This window comes from Pteropus medius, unplaced genomic scaffold (assembly GCF_902729225.1).
Source record: "Pteropus medius unplaced genomic scaffold, Ma_sr-lr_union100, whole genome shotgun sequence".
NCBI lineage: Eukaryota > Metazoa > Chordata > Mammalia > Chiroptera > Pteropodidae > Pteropus > Pteropus medius.
The window spans coordinates 7,919,737-7,946,468 of NW_024342467.1; the positions used below are offsets into that span (position 1 = coordinate 7,919,737).

General features: G+C 34.6%; 1 protein-coding gene across 28 annotated transcripts in view; it reads left to right on the forward strand.

Moving 5' to 3' along the window:
- HDAC9 (histone deacetylase 9) overlaps positions 1–26,732 on the forward strand; it is an 829,181-nt gene that overhangs the window by 493,578 nt on the left and 308,871 nt on the right. For 23 of the 28 annotated variants that reach the window (XM_039862468.1, XM_039862469.1, XM_039862470.1 and 20 more), the window contains 3 exons: positions 2,772–2,982; positions 3,411–3,628; positions 19,891–20,154. In XM_039862468.1, coding sequence (XP_039718402.1) covers positions 2,772–2,982; positions 3,411–3,628; positions 19,891–20,154 — 693 coding nt within the window. Of the gene's footprint in view, positions 1–2,771; positions 2,983–3,410; positions 3,629–19,890; positions 22,481–26,732 lie in introns of those variants that run through there. The other 5 variants (XM_039862488.1, XM_039862487.1, XM_039862489.1 and 2 more) reach the window with 1 other exon arrangement.

The window sequence follows — 26,732 nt, forward strand, 5'->3', positions numbered from 1 at the left end:
AGTATTTACACAGCAGCAGCCTAAATAGTCCAAGCGATATTTTTACAGGGGAACTCTTTTTCGTTTCTTGTATATTTAGACTTCAGGAAAACTTGGGAGAGTACACTCTCCTTCACTGTTTACTGAGTTGCTCAAAGATATTAATTTCAAATTAAAGAGTTACACTAGTTCACATAATAATATATGAAAAGAACATTTAAGTAATGATTCATAGCATGTTAAAAAGAAAGCACTTTCCAGATATTTTATTAGCTCCACACAAGCATCCCATGAAACAGAGATTATAAGCCACATTTTTAAAAAAGAAGCAGAGAGTAAGGAATGTTTAAAAGTCCAGGATCACCGAGCCAGTAAGTAGCAGACATGGAACTCAACCCAGGCCGGTGCTGAGAGGTGTAGCTTCTATCTAAAGCACAGCAGCATATGTTTATAGAATTTATTTTGTGAATGACTTTATTCTGGGAATTTAAGTTACTGACTCTGTGGTTACTGAAGAATACGTATCTGGAAAATCTCTCTAAGAACAATATTAAACTCTTCCCAGGAGATTCAAAGTGAATCAATTACTTTAAAAGTCCTGACAACTGAAATAGGATATTTTGGAGGTAATTGTCCTGCTAGCAGAAGATAGCAATAATTATTTTATACATGTTCCCTAAAATAATATAAATTTTAGTCATTGTAAAAGATTTGTAAGCTTTACCCAGAATAACATCTCTGTGAGTCGTTAGTAAATTAAATTGTACTTATGTAAAGGTCATATGATACATTAGGTTTAAAGGGAAATTTGTCCTAACCCTGGGCACCAGTTTTATCAGTCTTTAGCAGCAAGTCTTCCACTTGTCAAATTCATATCTTTTACAATATGCCCACAATAGAAAATTATAAACAGTTGACCATATTGTGACTAATTTATTTTCAGAATATAAGACCTGTAAATGGTATGCTAATTTATGTACAAGCACACATAATAGTGAAAATTTTAAATGATAAATTTTATAATTGTGTTCAATACATATTATAAAATCAATCTAAGTGACATCTTATATATTTGATGTTTCTAATAGAGTAGAATGTTATCTTATGTGATACTATAATTTTATACTGGTGAGGAGAAAGCAAAATTCGAATGTTGTTTTATGTCTGGGGATTAAACAAGTAAAGCTTAAAAATACCAAATTCAAGAATGCCTTGAAAGTCCACATGAAGCATTTGTAAACAATTGATTTTCACAAAAAAAAAAAAAAGGAATTAGGGGTGAAACTAAAGATAAAAATTTGTGGATGATATTTTCAAATCTTAACTTATTAAAATTATTTTTATTCTGTTCCTATTTTTCCTTTCTGTTCTGATGATAAGCAAATCCTAACACAAAAACTTGTTATGACACATGAATAGGCATTTTATATCCACTCCTTTTTGCATGCTCTAAATCACTCCTGCCAGCTAACACAAACACACACCACTTTTAATGTGGTCAGGGAGAATTTTTTTCTCAAAGGACCAAGTACCAAAGCCAGACCATTTAATGTTTCTATGGTAAATACAATTTGGTACCGTTGGATGAGTAAACCAATGCGGTTTGGACTGAAGTTTCATTTTTCTTTGCTTCCATTTTGGTGTGGATGATGCCATCACAATTAATTTTTCAAGTTTAGCATTGCTTTGGCAAAGGGATGTCTAATATTCCATTTCCCCACTGAGTAGTGGGAAATGCTAAGGAAAAGAAGCCAGGAGAAGAAATCATTTTTAGATTAAACATTGCATTGACTTGCTGTGTGACTAAGACAAACCATTTACCTCTTTGTCCTTTAATTTCTTCATCACTGGAAATTGCTTTGCTTCCCTCGTGCCCAGCAATTTTGAAAGATGAAGCATGAGTTTTGAAAAGAAACATGCCACATAATTTCGAGGTATTAGACTTCTGCTTTTGTAATACTAAAATGACCACCATTCATTAAATTCTTTGAATGGGATAATTCATTATTACTATTGATGATATAATTATTATTACCTTATTACTGTGTTATCATATATTTCAAGTTCTTAATAGCGTTTTTATTTGATGTAATTTCACTTGTAGTTTATTTTATTAAACAAAAGTGTCTGGAGTGTAATTTTCAATATTTCAAGATTTGGGGATCTGTTATGAATTAATATAAAATACATGTTTAAATCAAATTCCTGCATATTTTATATAACCTCACATTGAGTTATCTGAAGAATTGTTTTGAAAATTAAATATTGGAAATTTACAGTGCCGTGAACTTATTCGAGGACAAGTAGAGAAAAGTGAACATTTCTTCTGTGTGAGACTCCAAAATTACAGGCCATTTTATCTCCAGCTTCTTAATCACTATGATATAGTCATTAGTTTAGCAGTTTGAATAAATTTTACTTTTTCAATATAGCTTTAACTTAAGCAGCATATTAAAATATTTCAGAAGCAAAGTTCCCAGTTATTAAGCCTGAGATTAACATCATTTGGAATGTTAAAAATCTTTTTATTAAGTTCAATACAATGATACCCAATACTAAACTGTCTCCAGTGCTTCAACTCTATTTTTTTTATCTTCTCCGTTAATTCAGTTTGTTTAAAAGACATACCTTTATTCATTTCCTCTACTCAGTTATTGGTAAGATGGTTTTTTTTGGGGGGGAGGGCAGGAAGGGGGTTAAACTGTAGAATAAAAAACTAACCTAATGATATACAGACCTAATGATCCACATGCATGAAAGAGGATTAACAGCTTTATTATTTCTTGACACAGGCTTCGAATTCACTCAAAGAAAAACAGAAGTGTGAACCCCAGACCCTCAGGCAAGGCGTTCCTCTGCCTGGGCAGTATGGGGCCAGCATCCCAGCATCTTCCAGCCATCCCCATGTCACTTCAGAGGGAAAGCCCAACAGCAGCCACCAAGCTCTCCTGCAGCATTTATTACTGAAAGAACAAATGCGACAACAGAAGCTTCTCGTGGCTGGTAATTAATAAAGACACTATGTGTGAATCACTTGGGGGCTTTTATTTTATCAGTGATCTACTGTAATGTCTTTCTAACTCAAGACTCTAGTAAAGATTTACCGTATCATACATGGCTCTCTCAGATACCTAGTGCTAGGAGAAAGGCTATTATCGTTATTTATTCCTCTAGATCTTTGAAAAAAAAACTGACCTGTTTAACCTTCATACATACTAGGGTCGACTACTGGTGAGTCATTGGTCAGATGCATGCCTATCCAATGCTTTGGCATTCTACCTTTACTCCATCCAACCTATCCTTCTTCTGATGTTTGCCTGGTAGAATGACTACTTTTCATAAAATTTATCCGGTATATCTGTTTTATGTAGCTTCTTATTAAACAAAATTGTGCGTGTGTGTGTGTGTGTGTGTGTTTGTATTTATTTCAGGTGGAGTTCCTTTACATCCTCAGTCTCCCTTGGCAACAAAAGAGAGAATTTCACCTGGCCTTAGAGGTACTCACAAATTACCTCGTCACAGACCCCTGAATCGAACCCAGTCTGCACCTTTGCCTCAGAGCACGTTGGCTCAGCTGGTCATTCAGCAGCAACACCAGCAATTCTTGGAGAAGCAGAAGCAATACCAGCAGCAGATCCACATGAACAAAGTAAGCCCCCACCCAAGTTGAAACGGCATAACCGCCGGTGTGGAAATAGGGCTTCTCTTGACTGAATCGAACATTCAAGAGAACGTTTGTATAGATCACAGTCAAAAGGAGTTTGCCATCCTAGCCCTGCTGTCAGGGCTCCAGGACACCACCACAATATTAGGATTTTCACCATCAGCACTTTCGTGGGATGTTTGTAGAAAAATTGATATTCTAGATCAGCAAGGTCTTTTTATGACTGAGCCCCTATTTTAATACATAAGCACATACAGTCACATGTGTGCAGAGCCTCATTTCTCAGTATTGCAGAAAAGGCTCAAGGTGGGGTTGAATGTGGTGGATTGACATCTCAAAAAGTTTGCACAGGTGCTGGCAGATATGACAAAATTAGCCGACAAGGCATTTTTCAGCAACCTGGATGTACCCATGTTATATATTATAATTTAGTAAGCTCCACTTCATTCCAGTGTTTAACACAGTTTCTCAGAAACTTGTGGGAGTTTCTTTTTTTTTTTTTTTTTTTTGGCAGCCTTATTGTGGCTGAAATGGACAGGAATGTCTGTATCACACCACATCCTGAGAAGCGCTCCTGCCGAGGCAACCAGAAAGAAACATTGGTTACAATAGACCAATATCAATGCTTGACAGGCTGGTCAAGCATTTTCAATGAATTTGTAAGCAAAACTGGTCTGTACGGTTTTGCTTCTCTTCTCTGCTATGGTAGGCTTACAAAGCAGACTCTTCTCATTCCTGGAAAATGTTAAGTTCCAGAGTATCAAGATTCTATGTTACTCTTTTGTTACTCTACCACCTACGAGTATCTTATAGAGGCAATATATTGAGAAATGATGTTCTGTTTACTGATAGATAGCTAAAAATTGGTTTAGTATTAAAATGTTTCATGGTATTGTGATATGAACAAAGCAAAACCTCATGGGCAAAGGTCTAATCGTCATTTGAATAGTAGTAGGAGAAGGGGGTCTTTATCATATGCTCACCTTATTGCAGGTAGGGCTGGAGTTTTTCTTTTCTCTTTGGCCTCCACCACATGAGGCTGAGCCACGAAGGAAGCATAGGCTGAAGATCACACTATTGAACAGAAGTTCTTCTAGTTCAGCCCTTTGATGCTTTCAGAGATGAGGTGGATGTGTGTGCCATTCGAGGTGGGTGAGGGGATGGCTGGCAGTGGCAGCTGCCTGTCCTGCCACATTTCTCTATACCGCAGACTATATTTCACTATACTCCAGACTCTATTTATCATCAGATTAATGCCTATCTTATTGCTACAGCATTTCTCTAAATTTATCAAATCACTTTGTATCAAATAAGTCTCATCATAGGAGAACCAACTTCCTTCTTGTATAATCACATAATACTTGTTGACTTGAATGTGACAGCATATGTTTGCTATGTTATGGTCCAGTTAGGTTTGTTTTGTAGTCTCTCAGCACAGCTCGAACCTGCCAGGTATTCTTGAAAAATCATCTAGTATCGAGGGAGAAAAACTGATGTGGAAGGAAAGATTAGGAATCCCTATCTTTTGCCTCATAACATTGTGATCTGGAATTAGGTTAGTTAGAGTCCTATGAATACCTTAGAGAATATTTTGGAATACATTTTTTATAACCTAGAAACCTAGAGTTGCCACTGTTTCAGACTCAAATGGTATGCGAGTATCAGAATCTTTATATTTTAGTATCACACTTACATTTTGACAGATGATGCTAAGCTCAGTCACCTGGAAGAAACTAAGATGAAACGCAGGCATTTGCATTTTAATAACAAGAAAGGCAAATCTTATCAGAGACCTTCTTTCATGTGGAGCTGATTCCTTGGAATCTGTTAAGAATTCTTCCTAAAATTAGAAACAAACCTATACTTTAGGTACATGTTTGTACAGTGGTTTGATTATTAAATCTTGTCTTAATTAGGCCAAATGAAGTCCAGAAAAACTTCAAAGTACAATGCTGATCTTTATATATTAACATCTCTCAGCTCGAGTGTTTAGGTTTCCAGTTGGCTTTTCTCCAAGCCTGTATTCCACATGTTTAATCAAGATGGCATATGCACATTGGGTATTCTCCAGATTTTGAAAGTATTCCACCTGTCCTCAATTGTATAAGAGAATAGAGAAGAATCTTATCGAGGAAACTATTAAACCTATGTCCTATTCTAAAGTACTCACAATAGAACCATCAAGAAACAAATTGTTACTCCTTCCTCGTGTGGTGATGAAAACATTTATTTCACATTAGGTGAGGGCCATAACTTAGATGTCAAAGCTACCAAGTTTCTGCATAATAATATATCTATGTGTACTATAACCATTTAGAGTGCCCACTAATGAGAAGTAACCACAGAGACTTTTACTTATGTCATTATTTTTCCTGTTATCTTGGATGAACCTATATTGGATCCATTCAAACTGGAGCCAAATAGCTGGCATTATAAAAATATAGTCTCTGCTCTTGAGACACTTAATATAGCAGGAAATATAGGTACACATGAAAACATAAGTGTGCAGATGACATACTTTAAAATATGTTTTCCTTTTTACTCCCTTTTTTTTTACTGCTTTTTTTTTTCCCGAGGAATTTAGGGAAGCAAAAAATGGAGTGTAAAGAAAGAAAAAATATGTAGATTTATCTCTAAACTTGCATCATATTAAATATGATTGGCCTTCCTGGTACAAAAATTTTAACGATATATTTGAATAGCTAATAATCTTTAGAAGAATTCAAAACAAAACAATACTTTTTAGAGCATAGTATATATAATCATTTACATATTAAAATTTGAAGACTTTCTCATGTCTCACTATAATTTCAATGCATTTATGAAAGCAGTCATCTGTGTTTGTTATAATATACAGTGTAAATATTAATCATACTAATTTACCTGCTTGTTGCCTGGTTAACAATGACATTTACGTGGGAAATCTATGTGTTATAAGAATTATTTGCCTCATATAATTATGGTGCAAGTACTCAATAGCTTAGCAGTAATATACCTGGGGTGTATAGTATATGTATTATACCTGTACAATGGAACAAGCAACAAAGGTGAGTAAAAATCCTGTCAGAATGATTTATCTCTGCTCATCAGATAGTCTACTTTCACTGAAAGTGTTTTGAGAAGCTTAACCATAAGAAAATCAAGGCTTACAAAATTTGTTCTTGTATCTTTTGAGACATTTAAAAAATTCAGAAATGCATTAAACAATTTCTGTTGCTAATAAATGGTACATTCATGCACTGAGGACTTGTGAGCCTTTTAAAAAAACCAAGAGTTTTTTCATACTAGCATCAAAATAAGACTGTTGCTTCTGCCAGTAACTTTATGGGATTTTTTTATTGGAAGAAAAAAGTGGTTTCTAAAATAGAATTTTCTTCATAAATACAAAAAAGCAAACAAAAAAATAAGAAGGTATTGATAATTTTCTTCCAAGTCCATTTTGACTTTAAATATTACCACAGATTTTCTGGTAAAATAAAACTATGATTAATAAAAATAAAATGCAACACAGTTACTTGGATATTTTTATCATTTTTGAAGAATTCTGACCACTGCCTATTTAATAGAAGGGCAAATCTCTAGTCACGTCACTATCTGAATGATACACAGAAATTTTCCAAAGTATTTTCAGGTATTTTTGTGGTGAGATCATTTGACATAGATCTCTGTCCCTTGCCTAAGAGTTTCTATTTTAACTAGAATTCTAATTCTAGTTAAAATAGAAACTAGATACATTTTTAATACTCATATCACTCTAGATACATTTTTAATACTCATATCTTTCATATTTATTCTGCCAAATCTATATGAGCAGAAATTTTAAGAGACTTCTTTCTTCATTCAGTATTTAGTTTAATGAAATATGATCTGTGCTTGTATACATTTAGCAAATCATACTGGACTCTTACTTTGTGTCAGGCACTATTTTTGGCACTACGAAAACAACATTTAGTGTCTTCGTGGAACTTGCAGTGTGGGGTGCCGGGGAGTGAAATATTCAAATAAACAGTAATGTAGTGTGTTAAGTATTAGGATAGGGGACATGGTGAAGGAAATTGTTTTCTTTGGGGAAATAAGACTTGAGACTTGTTTAGTTACTTCTCTGGATTGTCTTGTCTGTTTTACATCTCTTTTCTTTTTCTTTCTTTCTTTCTTTCTTTCTTTCTTTCTTTCTTTCTTTCTTTCTTTCTTTCTCTTTCTTTCTTTCTTTCTTTCTTTTCTCTTTCTTTCTTTCTTTCTTTCTTTCTTTCTTTCTTTCTTTCAGTTTGCTCTGTGATAAATATCTTACGCATTCCTCTGACTGGATACCAGCCAACACTTTAAAAAAAAACACATAAATCATGAAATGATATCTTATATATGTCAAGGTTCACTCTAGATATAAGTATTTATTATATATTTATTGCTATGATACTTAGGCATTTTGACATGAGTGCTATTTTATCATAATAAAAAATATATCTAAGACAAGACCAGTAAAGAGGAGGCCACGCAGATGTCCTGTGTTGCCCTTATTAAAACAGGTAGATATTATGTCTGACAAGCAAGGCATGAATATAATTATGCTGAAATGCTGGAACCAAGCAAATGGGGAGTTTTCATCAGGTTTTAGAAGAGAATTTGACCCTTTATGTGAGTAGTATCTGTTATATTCCTTTTCTTGACATAATTTCTAACATATATGTTACATATTCCCTGTAACCCTTCATGATTCATACTCATTCCTTGTCCCCATAATCCATCTACAGCAGCTCAGGGGATTATATTCTTTCATGCCTGTGGTCACATACAAACATAGCATGTAATGTGTGTGTGTGTTATTTTTTCCTTATAAAGTATCCCCGAAGGCAGTTCTAAAATAAAGCTATTTTGTGCACTCTTGAGCAAAATGTATATTTTCCCAGGAAGATTAATTTAAAGAACTATTAGACATGTACATTCCAAAAGGTTTACACTGTTTGAGTCACACTCCATATTCTCAAACAAGTAAACACTTCATATTAGCTTTATTTTAATTAAGGTAATTCTATCAACAGCTTAAATTTTAAGAACCGTTAGATGAGGACCATGTACCAATCGGCTTTTTTACTGCGCCCATTTCTCCTGGTGTATCTTTCCCTCTCCTTCTTTTATGCACTGTGCACCTTCCCAGCACCTTCTCTGTAGATACATTAGGGATCATTTAAATACTACCAGCTCCCTTTTATATGTAGCATCTCTTCTGAGCTGGGACACCATGCTAGCATTCTTATGTGTATTAGCTCCTTCAACTTCACAACATACTTCTTTTTCAATATCAAGAAAGTTAATGTGAATGGACTTAGTAAGTTGACCGAGGTGGCAAGGCTAGCAACTGACAGCCGGAATTCCGACATAGGATGTATGACACGAAAGCCTGTCCTTAAACTAAACTTGTGCTTATGACTTCAATGTTGTTTTTATCACCGAGAAGGAGACAAGATTTTCCTAATTTTATTTTTGCCAAAAAGTAGAAAAATTACCATTGAAAATAAAGCAAACAAACAAATCAAAAAAAAAAAAAGAAGAAGGTATTATTATTATTACTATTTTGGTGTTGGTTTGGATTAGCTGGGATGAAAAAAATCTCTTTTTCCTAACCCTTTTTTCCAACTTTCCATGCCTTGCCCTCCATCCAGTTACTGACTTGGAAGGAAGGTTTTATTTTTTTCATGGACCTTATACAGGGACATTCAGATATTCTGTTGGATTATAAGGCTTCCCAACAGTACAGTGTGAGTGCAGTGCAGAATCAGCTACAGCCAGGCCCCATTTTATTCCTCTCTCATATCGTCATGTTGCCATTTTTTTTTTTTAATTGAGCGAACATCTTCTCACAGGAGTTCTGAGCAAGCCTGAAGCTGAAAGTCTATTGACTTCATCAAGTTCAACTGAAATGCAAATGTTGGCATCTCATCTATGGGGTGGTTGGAAAATGCCTTGTTTTAAGTTTTGAAAAATGGATGAGTAGAAACTTGAACTGGGCTTTCATTTAGAAAAGTAGGCATTACTGTTGTCAGGTTTAATTTCTCTCTATCCACTTGACAGCTTGTTTCCATGCAGAGTCTTTAATCACCAATTTCGGATTACATTTTGCCCATTAGATGGATAGTATGTCCAAAAACTTTAGCTAGCACTGAAAGGCAGTCTTAATTTTATAACAGTAAAAAGGCTCCTAGATTATTTATCTATCTATAGAGGTTTATAAAAGAAACTTTGACTTTACTCTTAAATAGATGCTATTTTGACATGATTAGCCCAATGTAAATAGATCTGTGTAGGTATGTAGTGGGCTTCAAAAAAACCACTTATGCTGCAATACCGGCTTACATCAGCACAGAGAATTCATATAGAAGCATTTCACTATATAATTACAATTTGATGGTTTATAATATACAGAAAATGGCTTGTTGCTTTATTATTAGATGTGATGAAATCCTGTGTTTGTAAAAGGAACTAAATGACCATTTCAGTGGATTAACGTGTAACATTCATAAACGTTCCCAGTGCTGCTTTCGTAATTTGAAGACGAAGGGAAGGACTTTGACCTTCCCTTTTCACTCTGCACTGTTACTCTAGTCAGAGACGCTTTTACCGAATGAGAAAAACAATAGTTGGACATGACTGTGAGGTAGGAAAATAGGGGAAAGAAAAATGTCTGGAGAATTAAACCATGTGAGCAGTTTGACTGATGTCGATTCCAGGCAGTTCAAAGGGAGAGGAAAGCTAAATAATTTGGTTGTTTCCCAACCTTGACAAATAGTTTCATTTGACAGAATGAAATAATTAAGTCTTACTCAGGAATTTTTAATATAGCTAAGTGATTTGTGGACACGAAAACCACTATTGCTTATAAGTTCCTGATTTTAGATTTTTTTCTTCCCTGTATCTTTCTGCCCTCTCTCTAAATACTTATGAAATCTGAGGGATTATAGGGACCCTGAAATGTCATATGGTCTAGAGTATTCCCACTCCTTCAGGTAGAATTGCATCCAAGGCTATGCTCCTATATCCTAAATTTACTATTACTCTATTGCTATCAATTTACTTGATAAAAACTCAGTTCTAAAAAATAATTCCTGGCATAGAATCATTGATGATGTTCCATAAAGACTTATTAGCAACCATACTGGAAAGGAAATTAAAGAAAGCACGTTCTTTCCTTTCAATGCACTCACAGACCTGCAAATAGATAATTCTATTCAATGATAGTTCTACATAATGCTTAACTGATTTGAATTGCAAAATCAAGAATGCTTGATAGCCTTTTCAAGAGAAGTTTCTAATGTCCTGCACAATTATTTATTAGTTTTGCATCTTTGGTCAAAATATAGAACCTCTTTGTCCAATAATTCTCTAATCTGCACATTGTAGAGGTTTCATGAGGCTTTCATGAGAAATGTACTGAAAGTGCTTTGTAACCATGATTAGCAGTACTGAAATCTAATTCAATATTTATATTCTTATACAGCACTAATAGCTCTATTTTCCTTATTCCATTAATGACAATGGTTGTCTAGAAGTGCTAGACTATGTCCAAGACACCACATTTCCCACTTATCTCAATATCGTATCAGGCTACTTTGTTGTAAATCAAACCACTAAATATTGTTTCAGCTGTCTCACGTCTTTGTATTCATCATGTTTTCTCTTTAGAACAATATTATGGTTAGTTATTGAATTTTTATTGAGGTATAATTTACACACAGTAAAATTTATTCCTTTCACTGTACTATTCCATGAATTTTGATAAGTGCATATCATCATAATCATTACCACAATCAAGATATAGAATAGTTCTTCAACTTCCAAAATTCCCTTTGCTGCTCCTTTGTAGTCAGTCCCTATCCCTACCTGCAACCTCTAGAAAAGTAGTTGAATTTTTCACCATGTAAGGAACATAAAATACATTACAATTGTGAAGGATGGTGTATTTTGAGAGCATGCAGACATCAGCCCTAAGTGATCTAAACCATAGAATGTTCAATCAAGAAGAGACTTAAGGGATTATAGTCAGAGGTCACAAGCTGACAGTCTGGATGCGCTGGATCCATTCCATTGAAATGCTGTCTTTGGCCTGTCTGGTATCTTATAAAGCATTTGAATTATTGGTGAATCTTTAAAAACAGAAAGATTTCAATTACAAATCTGGATTTCCAGCATTGCCTGAAAAATTAAAAAGTGTGGCCACACTGGGCCCACTTTTCTATGTGGCATTTATTTTGGAGGTTTTACTCTTGGTCATTCATTTTAAATACAGCTTGCGCCACTGTCCAGTTGACCAAAGTTAAGGGACTGATCAATGGGGAGAAATGGAGATGTTTACAAGTCAAGTGATCAGAAGATCATGGTCTTTGAGATCTTATCTAGGCTGAGACACAGTCCACAGTCACCAAGAGTTAGCTAAAAGAAAAAGCATCCTTTCCTCATTATGCCTCTATTCATCACCATTAAAGAGACAGGAAAGAAAACTTTGAAAGAAAGTGTATTGTCAACTGAAAATCGGAAAGAAGGTTATCGGGAAAAGTCCTATTATGTCATATAAAAGAACATAAAATTACACAGTGCTGTAAAGAGGGGAAAAGTTGCTCATTTGTATCCTAGTTAAGAAAAGCCCCTAATTCTTGTCCTCTTGCTGAGGATTTTATGTTCTGAAAGGTCAGTCTTCCTGTTTTCTCTTTGGCCCACCTAAACCCAATCTTCTACAGCAGCTAGAGTGATCATTTGCAAATGTACATCCTATCATGTTGTAGGTACCCTTAAAACTTCCCAGTTGCCCCTGTTGTTTCTAGGATAAATTTTAAACATCTTTACATGGCCTACAAGGCTGTCCTCATCTGGCTTTCAGCCCCCTGACCAACCTCATCTCCTAGTCCCTTCCCTTACTTACCAAGCTCCAGCCACCCTGGCCTCCTCTCTGGTCTGTGGGGAATCTCATTCTATCTCCAGGAGTTTTGCTAGTCACAGTTCTGTGTGGAATGTTCGACCTCCAGGTCTTTTCATGGTTTGATCTTGGTATCAGAATCTCTCTCAGCTCAGACTTCACCTCTTCTGAGGAGCCTTCCCTACTCGGACAAATTAGACACAGACCCTCACCCCTTCTCTATCACATTAAGTTCCAGTTTTCAGTTGCTTATTTTCTGTTTACCCCACTGAGAGGTTGCCTAACTTACCACTCTCTTCCCAGAGCCTGGCATAAAGAAAGTGCTCAATAAGTATTGTTGAATGAATAAAGAGTGGATGAGTAACTTTCTCAAACAAGCTGAGAGAAGGAAATTTTCAGTCTCTTTTCCAGAAGTGAACACTTAGTTGAGTTATTGAACTATTAGGATGTTTTGAGAGCCAGAAAAAGGATATTTTGATTGCAAGCATAATTCTACAGCAATTTTTTATAATTATAAAACAAACGAGTTTTTATTAAGAATTTATTTGGTCCCTAGATTAATTTTACATATTTCAATATTGGTGAGAAAGGTGGTTTTTCAGTTTAGACTTTTAATTTATGTGAATAATGAACGAATCTATAGAAAACCTTTCTCTCTTGTTATTTAATTTTGGTTCTTCTGGTTATTTTCCCCAAATGCACAGAAACAAAATAGCATGGAGTATCTTGGCTTGAGGCAGAGTTCTTCTCTAAGTGGACCTCTCGATTTGAAAGCCCTCCAAGCTCTGCATGTTGTTTTTGAGAACAGTTGGTACATACCTAATCTGTTTGTGAATTGAGACAGAATTTTATCATTATTTTTAAATCTAGTTTCCTTGGAGCTTAAGGGAAAGATTTTATTTTCCAAAAGAATTTTACATTTATTTAAAAGAAAAAAAAAACTTGTGCTATCGCCACTCTCCAAGTAAAATCTGCTTTAAAACCTGAGGCAAAATAAGAAAGTGATGAGTTGGGTTGAAGGTCATTTTGCATAGTTTAATAATCACGTTCAAACACGTGTGCTTGATGGTTTGTTGATAATTTCAGATAATCAGATGTCTATCAGATACAAATTTACTTCCGATATGCTCCTGTTTTTAGCTACCACTCAGAATCTAAAGATATTTGTGGGAACAAGAAGGATTTCTGTGGCAAAAGTTAAAAAATAGAATTTAAAGATATTTTATTCAAAAGGACATATGCTAATGTTGACTTCTAGACTTTTATCAAACAATGTAACTTACATAGAGATGAGCTTAATAGGTCAATGTGTAAAGATTTGCAGCACAGCCTTTAAATATTTAATGAAGTTTATAGCATTTACCAATAGAACATAAAATATAAAATATTGAAATTATGGACTTGCTATAATTATGACCCTACCAGGGATTGATAAGAATTGAAGAGTTGAATTGTAATACCTGTTAGAAATTTGGATAAATTATCTTGCTCTCTGGCCCATAGATTGTCTGTGTGTGCGTATGAGTGTGTGTGTTACAAACCCAGAATGGTCGGAGTCTACCGGCAGCAGTCTCAGCGTTCGTTCATACGATTGCTGGACAGTAGCATGGAGAATACAGAGACACACTGACAAATGAGCAAGAACACAGATAAAAGGGGCAGGAGAAGTTACACAGCCACCATCTTCTTCATCTCAGCTGGGTTCCCCACCAAAGTAACTCACCTGGTGTCAGACAAATGACACTCACTGTGTTTTACAGATGGGGCCTCAGCTGAGATTCACACAGGCTTGTACATTTATCTGTCACACAGATGTTTCGTCTTGTGTTTTCTAGCCAGCAAGGCAACAGCTCAACTTTGCTGGGGGATCACCTCCAGATGTTCAACCAAAGAGGGATCCTGCTACCCCACTGAGAGTACGCAGACAGCTCCTCCCTGCACCTGGGGCCACTCAGCAGCAGTACAAATTCGGAAAGGGTTAGCCCATTCCATCTTCGTAATGGTCATATTTGTAGTTCAAAAACACAGAACACAACATCATCCAAATACTGACCTTCTTAGTTAAAAGTCAAGAAATTTACAAATAACACCAAGTAACTTTATATTTTAAATATCTGAAATAAGACAAACCTGGCAAGCAGGTTTTCTGTGACTTTTGTTTGTAGATTTTTCTTGCCGATGTTAATTGCTATTTTTTCCACTCTGGCTATTTGACTGTTAAACAAAAACAGCTTTTGTCAAATACCTAAAATAAAATAAGAAGTAGAGGTTAACTCTCTCTATGCATTTATGTTTTGTAATACCAGCTCCAGGAGTTCCCATTTATCTCTTTTATATTTTGTGAAACTTAACAAAGAGCACATTTTATTCCAGAGACGGTAAAAAGTGGTAGTTATTGTTCAACTAGACATTGGTAATGTGCTTCATAACCTGGGAAGTAGAGTGTCAAAGCACTGCTACTGCACATTACGTTTTCAGATATTTGTGAAAAAGATGAGTCAGAGAAACAAGGATAAATCCTAGATTTTTGACTCATGCACTTGGGTAACCCTGTTCACTCAGATGAGAAAAAAATAGGTGATCAATATATTCAAGTGGGATGGGAATAAAGGTTTTCTTTGAACTATTTAAAGTTTATGATACCTATTAGATATTCTAGATCTAAGCAAAGATGTTAGGTAAGCAGCTAAAGGTGCAAGTTTGGAGCTCAGAAGAGATATTGGAATTCTTTATATTAATTCAGTTGTCATCAGAATATAGCTAATATAGCTGTTTCAGAGGAGAATGCGGAAGGAAAGAGTATAGAGAGTTTTTACTCTTTTTTGGAGATGATTTGCTTTTCTTGGGCATGAAATTTCTTCTTTACAAAATAAGTGTTTGCAGAATATTATTAGAAATTTCCAGCTTCAGTATTTTTTATCTATATGATCTCCATTCGTAAGTTACTGTTTTATGTCAAGAAATGTTTCTTTTACAAACCTTTAAGGAATTGTACCCTTAGACGAAGATCATTTTGCCATTCAGACTTCTTATCCAGTTATCACAGCATTATTCATTCTGGCATTTTTCTCCCTCGTGTTTCCTTTAGTACATCAGAAGTATAGATGACACCAAAGGAACTGACTGGAACCAAATGGCATTGTTTCCGTAATGCACGCTAAAAAATTGTTATATACAGTGTCATATATGTATCTATGTCAGCGAGGTTGTAAATACTGACCAAATCTGATTCGTGGATGAAATGATGTGATTTCTGGGTACCTCAGTGACCTCAGAGATATATCCGTGGGTCAGATTTTAGAAGGTTTGCTGTTAAAATTTACATATGATAAATTCTGTGAACACTCAGCATTTTGTCAGTATTAGAGATTTGCTGGGACATACTTGCTATCCATGGGAAATTATATTCCAATAAATTCACATACAATTTATCTGGCCTTTGGCTGCAATAATAGTGGTAATATTGATCTCTTACTTTCAAAGATGTTGTGATTTTGTCTTGTTTTCCTTTCTAAAATACTTCACTCTCACTGACACATGTTAATATTCTATTTAAATTGCCAATGGATTTGACATTTGTTTAGTCATTATTGACTTTCGTAAGAGGAGAGATTTTGGTTAGTGTATATGAAAGCCTAGTTATTGTGAATTCTAAAGCAAATGGGAAAAGAAAAAGGAAGACAATGAAGAGAGATAACCCAAGCAGTTTTATTGTGAAAGAATGTACATAATGGTTTTGGAGGGGGCGTTCAAGTGAGGTTTTATTTTAGATGGATGATAATACTGAAAGTGTACACATGAGACTACTCCAGCAGAGAGGGTAAATGTGTGATGGAGGACAGAGCGGATAACTGCAGGAGTGGATAAGATCAGGGCAGTAAGCCAAGGGGTTGATCGAGATTGGAGTGCAAACATTGCTTTCATTGTAACAGGAGGAATGGTGAATGGGACAGTTGAGTTAGTTCTCTGCTCTTGGCTTTTATTTTCTCAGTGAAATAAGAAGCAAAGGTATCAGTAGGGAGTGAGAAAAAGATCTGGATATTAGAGGTCTGAGGAGAAAGGAGGTAATTTGAAATAGTCATTCAAAGAGATGAACTAAACTAACTGGAGAAATATAGGAGGATTGCCAGGTAGCACTGAGGACCCATTTGAGGGTTATGATCATGAATTTGAAGAGAAATACTCAGCATGATTGCAATTTGTTTGTTTATTCATTTCCTAGTTTATTCAGCTGCTTGGGTTTGGCAGAGATTTAGTATTAACCAAGATTAGAAGTCTTACTTTTGAAAATGGCAGGGGAGTTGAAGATAATGTAAGGGAGTGATTTTTAATGATGAAGAATTGAACTTGTCCAGCAAGGAGGGAAGTGAAGGAATGAAGTCAGGGAGGGGGTGATGGGCAGTGAGATGTGGTTGGTGGAGTAGTGTGGAGCACCCTCCAGAGATGGGGAATGGTTGGGATCAGAATGTTCTGAGGATGAGCCAAAAGAAAGGAATGATGTTTGAAACTCTAAGGAGAGTATAGTTACCGATAAAGACCAGGTCTAGGATGTGGTCCTGGCCTTGGCAGCTGAGGTAGAGCAAAGGACAAGACCACTGGAGGTTAGAAGGTCAAGGCACTGAGAGGCCATGTTGGAACATGGAATGGGAAGGAGAGGAATAGCAATAGGAAAGTGGTTTTACTCAGTAGGTGGTATTTGTAGCTTCCTATTGGTTATTAAATACTTCCTGTAGTCGGATGTCTAGAAGCTGGATAAGAGTCACCCGTTAGTAAGAAGAGACTTTTGACATGGCATTTCCTGGATGCTGGTCATGTGCTCTCTGGCTAACCTTCATGAATGGCCCTCAGTTTCTGTGCTATGACCACATATCTCATGTACTTTTTCTTTTCTCTTGTCCTCAGAGAGGCTCTTTTAGGCAAAATATTTTTAACACCTCTCAGTGGTGTCTGTTTGACTCATAAATGTCATTGGCCCACCAGCTTTGATGACCTAGCTTCCATGAACGTGTCCAGCCAAGCTTTGGTAATGAGAGGGAGAGTTTCTCCAGCTCAGCAAGCATCTATTCAGAAAATGAACGGCAGCAACCTTCTTGCATATAGACTCTCTCAGGGGCTCCTGCAGCCTCCTTCACCTGACTAATATCTTTTCTTAGATACATCTCTTCTCTCCACAATATTCTCTTACCTGCTCTTGTATGCTGTGTGAGGTGAGTGATGTAGGTAGGTAAGGGTTATGGGACTGACTGATGATCTCATTCATTCTCTCTCAGAAGAATGAGTGGGTGTTTGTAACCCAATGTCCTTATCCCTGGTGTCCCAGCCAAAATTGAGACTTTTCCATTAAAATTCTACTTGTTTTCTATGATATCCTTTTCCTAACAACCAATTAAATGGAATTCTACAGTTGTGTAGTCAAAGCTCAGGAAAATTACATTGTCTCTTTCCTCCAAAATCTCAGCAGTGTGCAAGGTATTTTATATTTAAGACATGAAGAGTTGATGAACATTCAGATTTGGTACAAAAATCCTGCAAATCATTTCCTAAGCAATATTTAAAGACATTTAAAGCATGATGGGATGAATGTTCTCCTAACGCTGACTGCCCAAGGACAATAGAAGTTAGATTGTAGGAATAAAATATATTAATAATTAAATTTGCTTTTTTTAATTTTGATATGTGAATTTTGATTGATATATAATCTGTTAGCTTGATTATATCTCACTTAGGATTGGTGATGTTTAGGTCTTATATATAGTTTACCCTGTTATATTTTATTTTGCTAGAATCTTATTTTCAACCCAAATATATTATAAGCTGTGTCAATCTAGCCAACATCATCTTCTAGCATTCTCCTTGTCTTCCTGGGCTCAAACCCCACGGTCTCTCAGTGCACTGGGCTCTTTTTCTAGTCTACACACTGAGCCTTCTGCCAGAAATGCTCTTTACCTTTATTTCTGCCCCTCACATGAATCTATTCCTTTCTATCCTTTGTCTTCCATGTCTCAGCCTAAATATAGCACTTCCTCAGTGAATCCTTCCTTTCCAATCTACATTCCACTCCTGTGCCAACTAGTATGTACTCTTAGTATGTTTGTTTCTTTTTCATTTACCATACTTGAATACAAGAATGAGTTTATTTATCAATTTGGTGCTTTTCTAACACACTAACCTATAAGCTCCATGAGCGCAGGGTTGTCCACTGCTTAGAATGATGTCTTCAGCATAGCTGGCACTCAGTAAATATTGATTGAACAGAGGAATGAAAACTCCCAAAAATTCTACCTACAGTAGAATTGAAGGGCTTCATCAGCGTGTACAGGGCCATCTGAGGTTGTGCCAAATGGAAGGAAGTCTCTAAACCTAAAGAGGTTTAGACACCCTGCAAAGTTTGAATACTTATGTATTCTAACTCACAAGCATGTATCTAGTTTTAAAAACATAGGCGTGAATGGGAGATAAACTTGAATTTTACATAGAAAAATCTGTGTTCATGATTTTAGTGGTGATATTTCTAAGTGTGCTGCTTATTACAATAATTGGCATGTTGCTTATGTGGGCAGAAAACTGAACAAACACTTTTGAAAACACAGTTTACGATCTGTAGATGATCAGTCAATAGGGTAATTGTCAAAGAAAACAAAAAGCCTATGTGTGATGAAATCATCTTGAGAAAATTTTCCCAATTTATTGAACTTTTATACTATGGTATTTCGTTATTGTTTAATTTAGGTATCTTTTTTAATCAGTGAGCAGTTAATTCATGAACTTCTGAAGATTAAGTATGATTTAATTTACGAGATCAATAAAAGGTCTAAATAATAATTTTCATATTAAAAAATAATTTCTTGTTTTATTCCTAATTAATTTCCCTTTGGACATGTTCATAAACATTTTTAGTGCTGTCACTTTTTTTTAAGTCCTGCATCTTTTTTCAACTGCAGAATTTCCAAATCAATATTTCTATGTTTTACAAGTATATATAAAAAAGCATTTTATCATTTGTCCACTTAGGTATAGGAAAATTAGCTAGACAAGAAGGATATTAACATTTGTGCTTCTGTCTTTTACAGTGGTTGATATTTGCTGAGAAATTAGATTTTTGAAAACTTTTCATTGCCTTTCCATTATTTCCTCTTTTGAGAAAAAATTTCCCAGCTTTATCAGGATTAAATTGACTCAGTACAACCTGTCCTTGTGAAAGTTTCATGGTCTCCATAGATAAAGTTTATTATTTACCTCTTTTCCACCATTTTCTAAGGATATTAAGAGTCAGAAATCAAAATGTATTTTGCTGCTCTGATCACCAAGAACTACTGAATTTGAACCCCTGAACGCTCTTTTCTAGCTGCTTTCGAAATCTATTGAACAACTGAAGCAACCAGGCAGTCACCTGGAGGAAGCTGAGGAAGAGCTTCAGGGGGACCAGACGATGCAGGAAGACAGAGCACCCTCTAGTGGCAACAGCACTAGGAGCGACAGCAGTGCTTGTGTGGACGACACACTGGGACAAGTTGGGGCTGTGAAGGTCAAGGAGGAACCAGTGGACAGTGACGAAGATGCTCAGATCCAGGAAATGGAATCTGGGGAGCAGGCTGCTTTTATGCAACAGGTAATAGGCAAAGATTTAGCTCCAGGATTTGTAATTAAAGTCATTATCTGAATATGAAATGCACTGCAGGTTTTGATAAGTGGATATTATTTCTTATCCGTTTATATCTCTGAATGATTTGATTTTAGTGTTTAAGGATTTTAACTAACGCAGATATATCTGTATATAGATCTCTATATATACTGATCTCTATATAGATATCTAGGTTTCACTGAAACTCCACTAGTAAGGAAATACCTGTTACACTAAAATTTTACTACATAAGTATCCAAGTAATTACTAGGCTTTAAATCATCCCAAAGCCTGCCACACCAATTACTTCTAAGGAAAACGAACTCTCTGTTGTTTTAGTTTATCTGTTGAGATCAGTGACTGCTAGATATAATTTCCCAGTCTGATCAATGAAACATTCTATTAGTTCTTGGTGTTTTTTTGATATATAGAATTCAGTTTTCACATCATTGTACATAATGTATCATACTACAGTCTTAAACACTGTTAAAGGTAGTCTGCCCCTTCCTCTCTCTTTTTTGTTAAGTGAAATGTTCTAGTTGCCATGCCAATACTCCTAGGTCACTATATAGATTACAATTGACAATATTAGAAATAGAGGTGGTTTTAAACATATAGATGCCAAGTACAGCACTATTTCAAATATTATCTTATGTCTCACCTAGCACTGCTGATTTTACTTTTATCTTGTTATTTGATGACATTGTCTATCAAAAAAAGATCAAACGAAGCAGATGAAATCGGATACTATATGGTATCTACAATTGTAGAAAACACAATTAACAGTATGATTATTATCTGATATGATGTCAGAATGATGTTTGAAAGAAGGTGTATTATGTTTTATAATCATTATCCCTAGGATCTCTTAAGTATAATTCCATAATGACGTGGCATATACCATACCATTTCGGCAGATAAAAAGTTAGGAAAGCTAGGCTCCACAAAAGAATCTGCTTGTACAAAATGCACCTTCGGAAGAACTGTGTCCTTTGATGCTATGAAATACAAACAACTTTGAAGGCAATAGAAGACTATGTTTATTTAAGTCAGTTCTTTGTCAGGTTCCTGCTGTTCTACAAAAAACTGATTCTATGAGGCTGACCAGGAAATGCCTTGTAGAAACAGGAAGTCCAAGTGATTCATGTATTGGGGAATGTAGGGAAAAAAAAAAAAAACGGAGGATAGTGTTTTACTCTGTTCTGTTTTTAAAGGGCACTCTACGAATTGATTTATTGTCTAAGAAAATAACACCACAAGTAGGGAAATTGTTAAGGAAGCTTTTCACTGGAACATTTCCTTCATACTCCCTTTTGATATGTTTACCTTGTTTTATAGGTTTACTTTTGTTAAACTAGTTAAAGATTCATTGTATTAAGACCCCTTTAATATGGATAATCCAGATTGACCTAGAATCTTTGTGGAGTTTTTTTCTATTAAATATTTATATTTCTAAATCTGAGGTATTTTAAAGTGTAGTATCCTGTTACAAATGAGATTCAGCAGTTTTGCCAAATGTAGACATTGTACAAATGTATGTTATTGGCACGTGTTGTTTACATTTTGCTGTGACATTTAAAAATATTTCTTTAAAAAAGGTTACTGATAAAGATACATTATCCTTTTTTAAAAAGTCTCCATTGAAATTAAATTAACATAACTAGAAGTTAGAAAGTTTAAAATTTTCCATATAATGAAAGTCCTTCTGATAATTTGACAAACAGCTATAATAGGCAACACTTCCTATTACCAACATATTTTGGTTAGTCTATTCCTTCATATTAAAATGACTTTTTGTCAGTTGTTTTTGCATTAAAAATATGGCATTCCTAGCATAAAATTGTATATTTTTTCCATCTCATAAATATACATTTTCTTTAAAGTCTTTTTTTCAATCTAATAAAAAAGGGATAGTGCATCTTTTAAAATACATTTTATTTGGGGAGGAACATGTGGCTGAGCAGACTTTTGTATATTACTTAAAAGATATGTAATCACAAACAAAAAAAACCCCTATTTTTTATAATGTCATTTGAGAGAGCTTCATCAGTACAGTTGGTGGACGTTAATTGTTTGAATTTGATAGTCTTTGAATTTAATCAAGAAACTACCTGGAACCAGTGAAAAGAAAAGCTGGACTTAATTTTAGAACTAATTGATAATTGTCTCTTTTAAAATCTACTGTATTTATTATAATTTACACCCTTAAAGGTGATATCTTGTTTTGTGTTGTAAATATATTGTTTGTATGTTTCTCTTCTTGCCTTCTGTTATAAGTCTCTTCCTTTCTCAAATAAAGTTTTTTTTAAAAGATCCCCTTTCATACATATGGCTTTGTGTAAACTTGATATATATAATCGAATTAGAAGCTCATGCACTAGGTCTCATATACCAAAATATACTGCCATTCTTTGTTGAAACAAGAAAATAAAGATATTTTGAACAGTTACTTTTAATACCATTAAAAATAATAAATCCAACAATAATGATTTAAAACTATTTCTATCACCATTATCAAATAGCAAACATAAAATTTGTTGCATTTACATTTCCCCAGTGTGGCCTTTTCATGATGTCATCTTTGATACCAACTTCTAAATATAAAATTTTATATAAATAGATGTCAGTTCCTAACTTTGAACAACTTAAAAGATTATTTTTAAAAAGGTTAGTATAATCCCTCGAATATACCAAGCACTCAATAGATATTAAAATGAATAATTTTTCATTATTCTAATGGTTATATCTATTACAGGAGAGCCTGACCTATGAATATAAAGTGACAATATGTAAATTTAAAAAGAAAAGAGTAATTAAGTGACCTCCCCTTATATGGAAACAATTATAATACTAGCATGAAAAACAGGAAGCCTGACTCAGAATAAGGGAACTAGACATACAGATCCCACAGTCTTTGATGTACCTTGTTTCTCTTCTGGTCAGCTGCTGGCCAAATTTATCAGTCAGTACTTTATAATATGTTGCTGCGTATTTGGTTCAATAGGTTAATAATATTTGTTTTATATTCTTTGATTCCCTTAATCTAAATTTTAGTAGTGTCATACAAATTAAAGTTACTCTAAGTCACAACAATATTGCACTACATTGTTAAGAATACTAGAGCTGATATCACTGACTATTACAAAATGGATTATCATTCCATAATGTCATTAATTTGATGACTTGGTCGGAATTGTGGAAATACCATTGATATTAGTCATAATACCCCAAAATTGCCTATGGACTATAAAATTATAAGATTAACTTAGTACTAGAGACCCTCGAAAAAGAGTTGGAGGAATCAATTAGATAATGGTTGTACACTGTATATCTGATTTCTAAAATGTAAAGTGGCCGTTTTAATAAAAACCACCAATGTTAGGTTAGAAACTTTTTCTTTAGAAAAATAGTTTTTGCCAGGACTTGCATAAATAACTATTAGATTTTTCACTTGTGGCAGTAAAAAATGGTCCTATCTTACATGAAGGTGGCTGCTGAAGTGGAGGTTGCTACAATTCATAAATTTGAAAAAGACAGTTTTTAAGAAATTTTTGTTTTTTTTTCCTGAAGGATGTTAAAAAAGAATTCAGACACTATACATTTTTGTTGAAACCTAGTATTCAACAGTTATATAGGAAGACAACAGTAGTTTTTTGTTTTTTTTTTAATTTGACATTTCTTTGTGATTTTTTTTCAATAATGGAAGCATGCAATTGTGGGTATATAATTGTGGGTTAACAGTGATAAATAATCGAGGTCTTCAAATTATAACCAATTATAATCAGGAACTTGGAATGCAAGAGGAGTTTCAAAGGTAGATTGCCTTTACTTTTATAATTGATAATTTTAAAAGGAAAGTATGGGAGGGCAATCAAAGAAACTGGGCAAATAAAACAAGATGTTGGGAATGTGTTTTTTCAGACCTTATCAATTTATAAAGGTTTCTATTCTCATTTTATAATAACTTCTTTGAGGCCTATAAACTAAGGCGTTTAGACAATGAAACTTTAGGGTGCCATCTGGATTTACAAAAAGACTTTTACTTTTAACTATTGCAAACATACAATGTGTACCATGTATTGTTTTAAGCACTTTATACCTATTTGTTCCTTTAGTCCTCACAACAACCTTATGCTGTAGGTATTACTGTCTCATTGTAGGCATGAGAGCTCTGTGGAGCACAGAAAAGTCAAATTAGGTCAAGGTCACCCAATAAGTGATAGTCTAGCTCTATTTTGAACCCAGACATTCAAGCACCAGAGTCCTTGTGCTCAACCTTTACCACCAGTTTATATTTGTGCAACAATTCTATTTACATATCCTGGTTTATTAAATTATTAATACTTTATTTTACCTACATCTCTCTCCCTCCCTCCCTCTCTCTCTCTCTCTCTCTCTCTCTGACCATCAGCATTTCCAAACTGTTTTAACTCAATTTTCTCTTTTAAACATTGCTAGAAGTTAGAAGATTAGGACTCTTTCTAATTCAGAGAGATCTAATTTTTGTATACATTGTGTTCAACCATTTCGAATCGTGAAAATTTGTGAGTTTCTTTTTCTGACGAGAGCCAGTCCTGGGATTGGGTGAAAAGAGTGACTGCACTTGGAATTAACTTTTAAGAGACTCTACTTTCTAAGCCATTAGGATGCTGCCTTTTAAAAACTTTTTGACCTATCAAAGAAACACTTGATAATCATCATTTCGACCTAAAGTAGTCTGTATAAAACTTTGTAAAAAGGAAAAATAGGGACATTTGTTCTAGACTTCCTAGGTGGTTTTCCAATAGAAAGGTATGTAAAAATCCTCTTGGAGGAAGCTGTTGACGATTCAGATTCTGACCACAACCCCAAGACTCTGATTCTGTTGTCCTGACAGGGAGCCCAGGAATTTACATTTTTTCAAGCCCTTTTGGAAAATCTGATTTAGAAACAGTGCTCTGGAATGGCCAGGAGTCCTAAACCACTTCCTGAAACATGGCCTGATTTTTCATAGCTTTTACCTAGGATGCTTGGGGTCTCTCTCTGATTCATAGTTTTCAAAATAGAATATCTCATATTTCTTGTATATTTGTCTGTTCCATCAGCATTGTAACTCAACTATAGGTTATTCTCTGTGTATTTGCTATTACTTCTTTGATAATATTTGTCCTTTTTGCTTATTTTTCTCTACTAATTTAATAATTTGTTAGCCTACTTATAGAGTATTAATTCTCCAAGACTTGGCAAATTATATTTCTTCACAACTGAGCTATTTCTTGTATGTTGTTTTGTGTGTGTGTGTGTGTGTGTGTGTGTGTGTGTGTTTATTGAGATAGAATTCATATAACACAATTCACCATGTTAATCATTTTAAAATGTACAACATTAACTCAAATCACATATCAATTAAGCAGTCACTCCTCATTCTCAATCTAATATTCTTTATATCTCTATGGATTTACCCATTTCATATAAATGAAATCATACATTATTTGGCCTTTCATATGTCTGGCTTCTTTCACTTTGCACAACATTTTCAATGTTCATCCACATTATAGCATGTATCAGTATTTCATTCTTATCGCTGAATAATATTTCATGGTCTATCTATACTACATTTTGATCAGTTGATGGACACTTGGATTATTTTCATTTGGGGACTATTATGAGTAATGCTGCTATGAACATTCCCGTACAACTTTTTGTGTTAACATATGTTTATAATTCTCTTGAATATGTACCTAGGAGTAAAATTGCTGAGTCAATTAGTGACTTAAACTTTTGAGGAACCACTTAATGTTTTACAGTGACCTATTATACATTCCCACTAGCACTGTATGAAAGGTTCCAATTTTTCCGCATCCTCTCCAACACTTGTTATTTTCCTTTTTTTTGGTAGCTATTTTAGTGGATGTGAAATACTAGCTTGTTTTGATTTCTGTTTCACTAATGACTAATGATGTCGACCATCTTTTCATTTACTTATTTTATTACTCATTTACTTTATTTACTTATGTTATTTTCTTTGGAGAAATGTCTGTTGAAATCCTTTTCATTTTCAAATTGGCTTGCTTGTCTTTTTGCTGTTGATTTGTAAGAGTTTTTAAATATATCCTTGATACAAGACCATTATCAGATGTATGAGTTGCAAATATTTTCTCCCTTTCTGTGGGTTGCCTTTCACTTTCTTGTTAGTGTTCTTTGACGTACAAACACTTTAAATTTTGTCAAAGTCTAATTTACCTATTTTTTTTCTTTTGTTGCCTATGCTTTTGGTGTCATATTTAAAGAACCGTTGCCTAATTTAGTGTCACAAAGGTTTACACCTACGATTCCTTGTAAGAGTATTTAGCATTTACTTTTAGGTCCATGATCCATTTTGAGTTATATACCTTGTTTTTTAAATATTATTCCATGCATTTGAGTTATTTTTGGAGAGTTAAAGACTTAGTAATTGTTGGACTCCATTTTCTCTGTTTTCCTTAGTTCCTTATTTTGGTCTTGCTTTTCTGCCTTTACTGTTGCTATTTCTCATTGCTTCTCAGTTTTTGATTGTTTCTTTTTTTATTCCCAGTGAGTCATTTAAA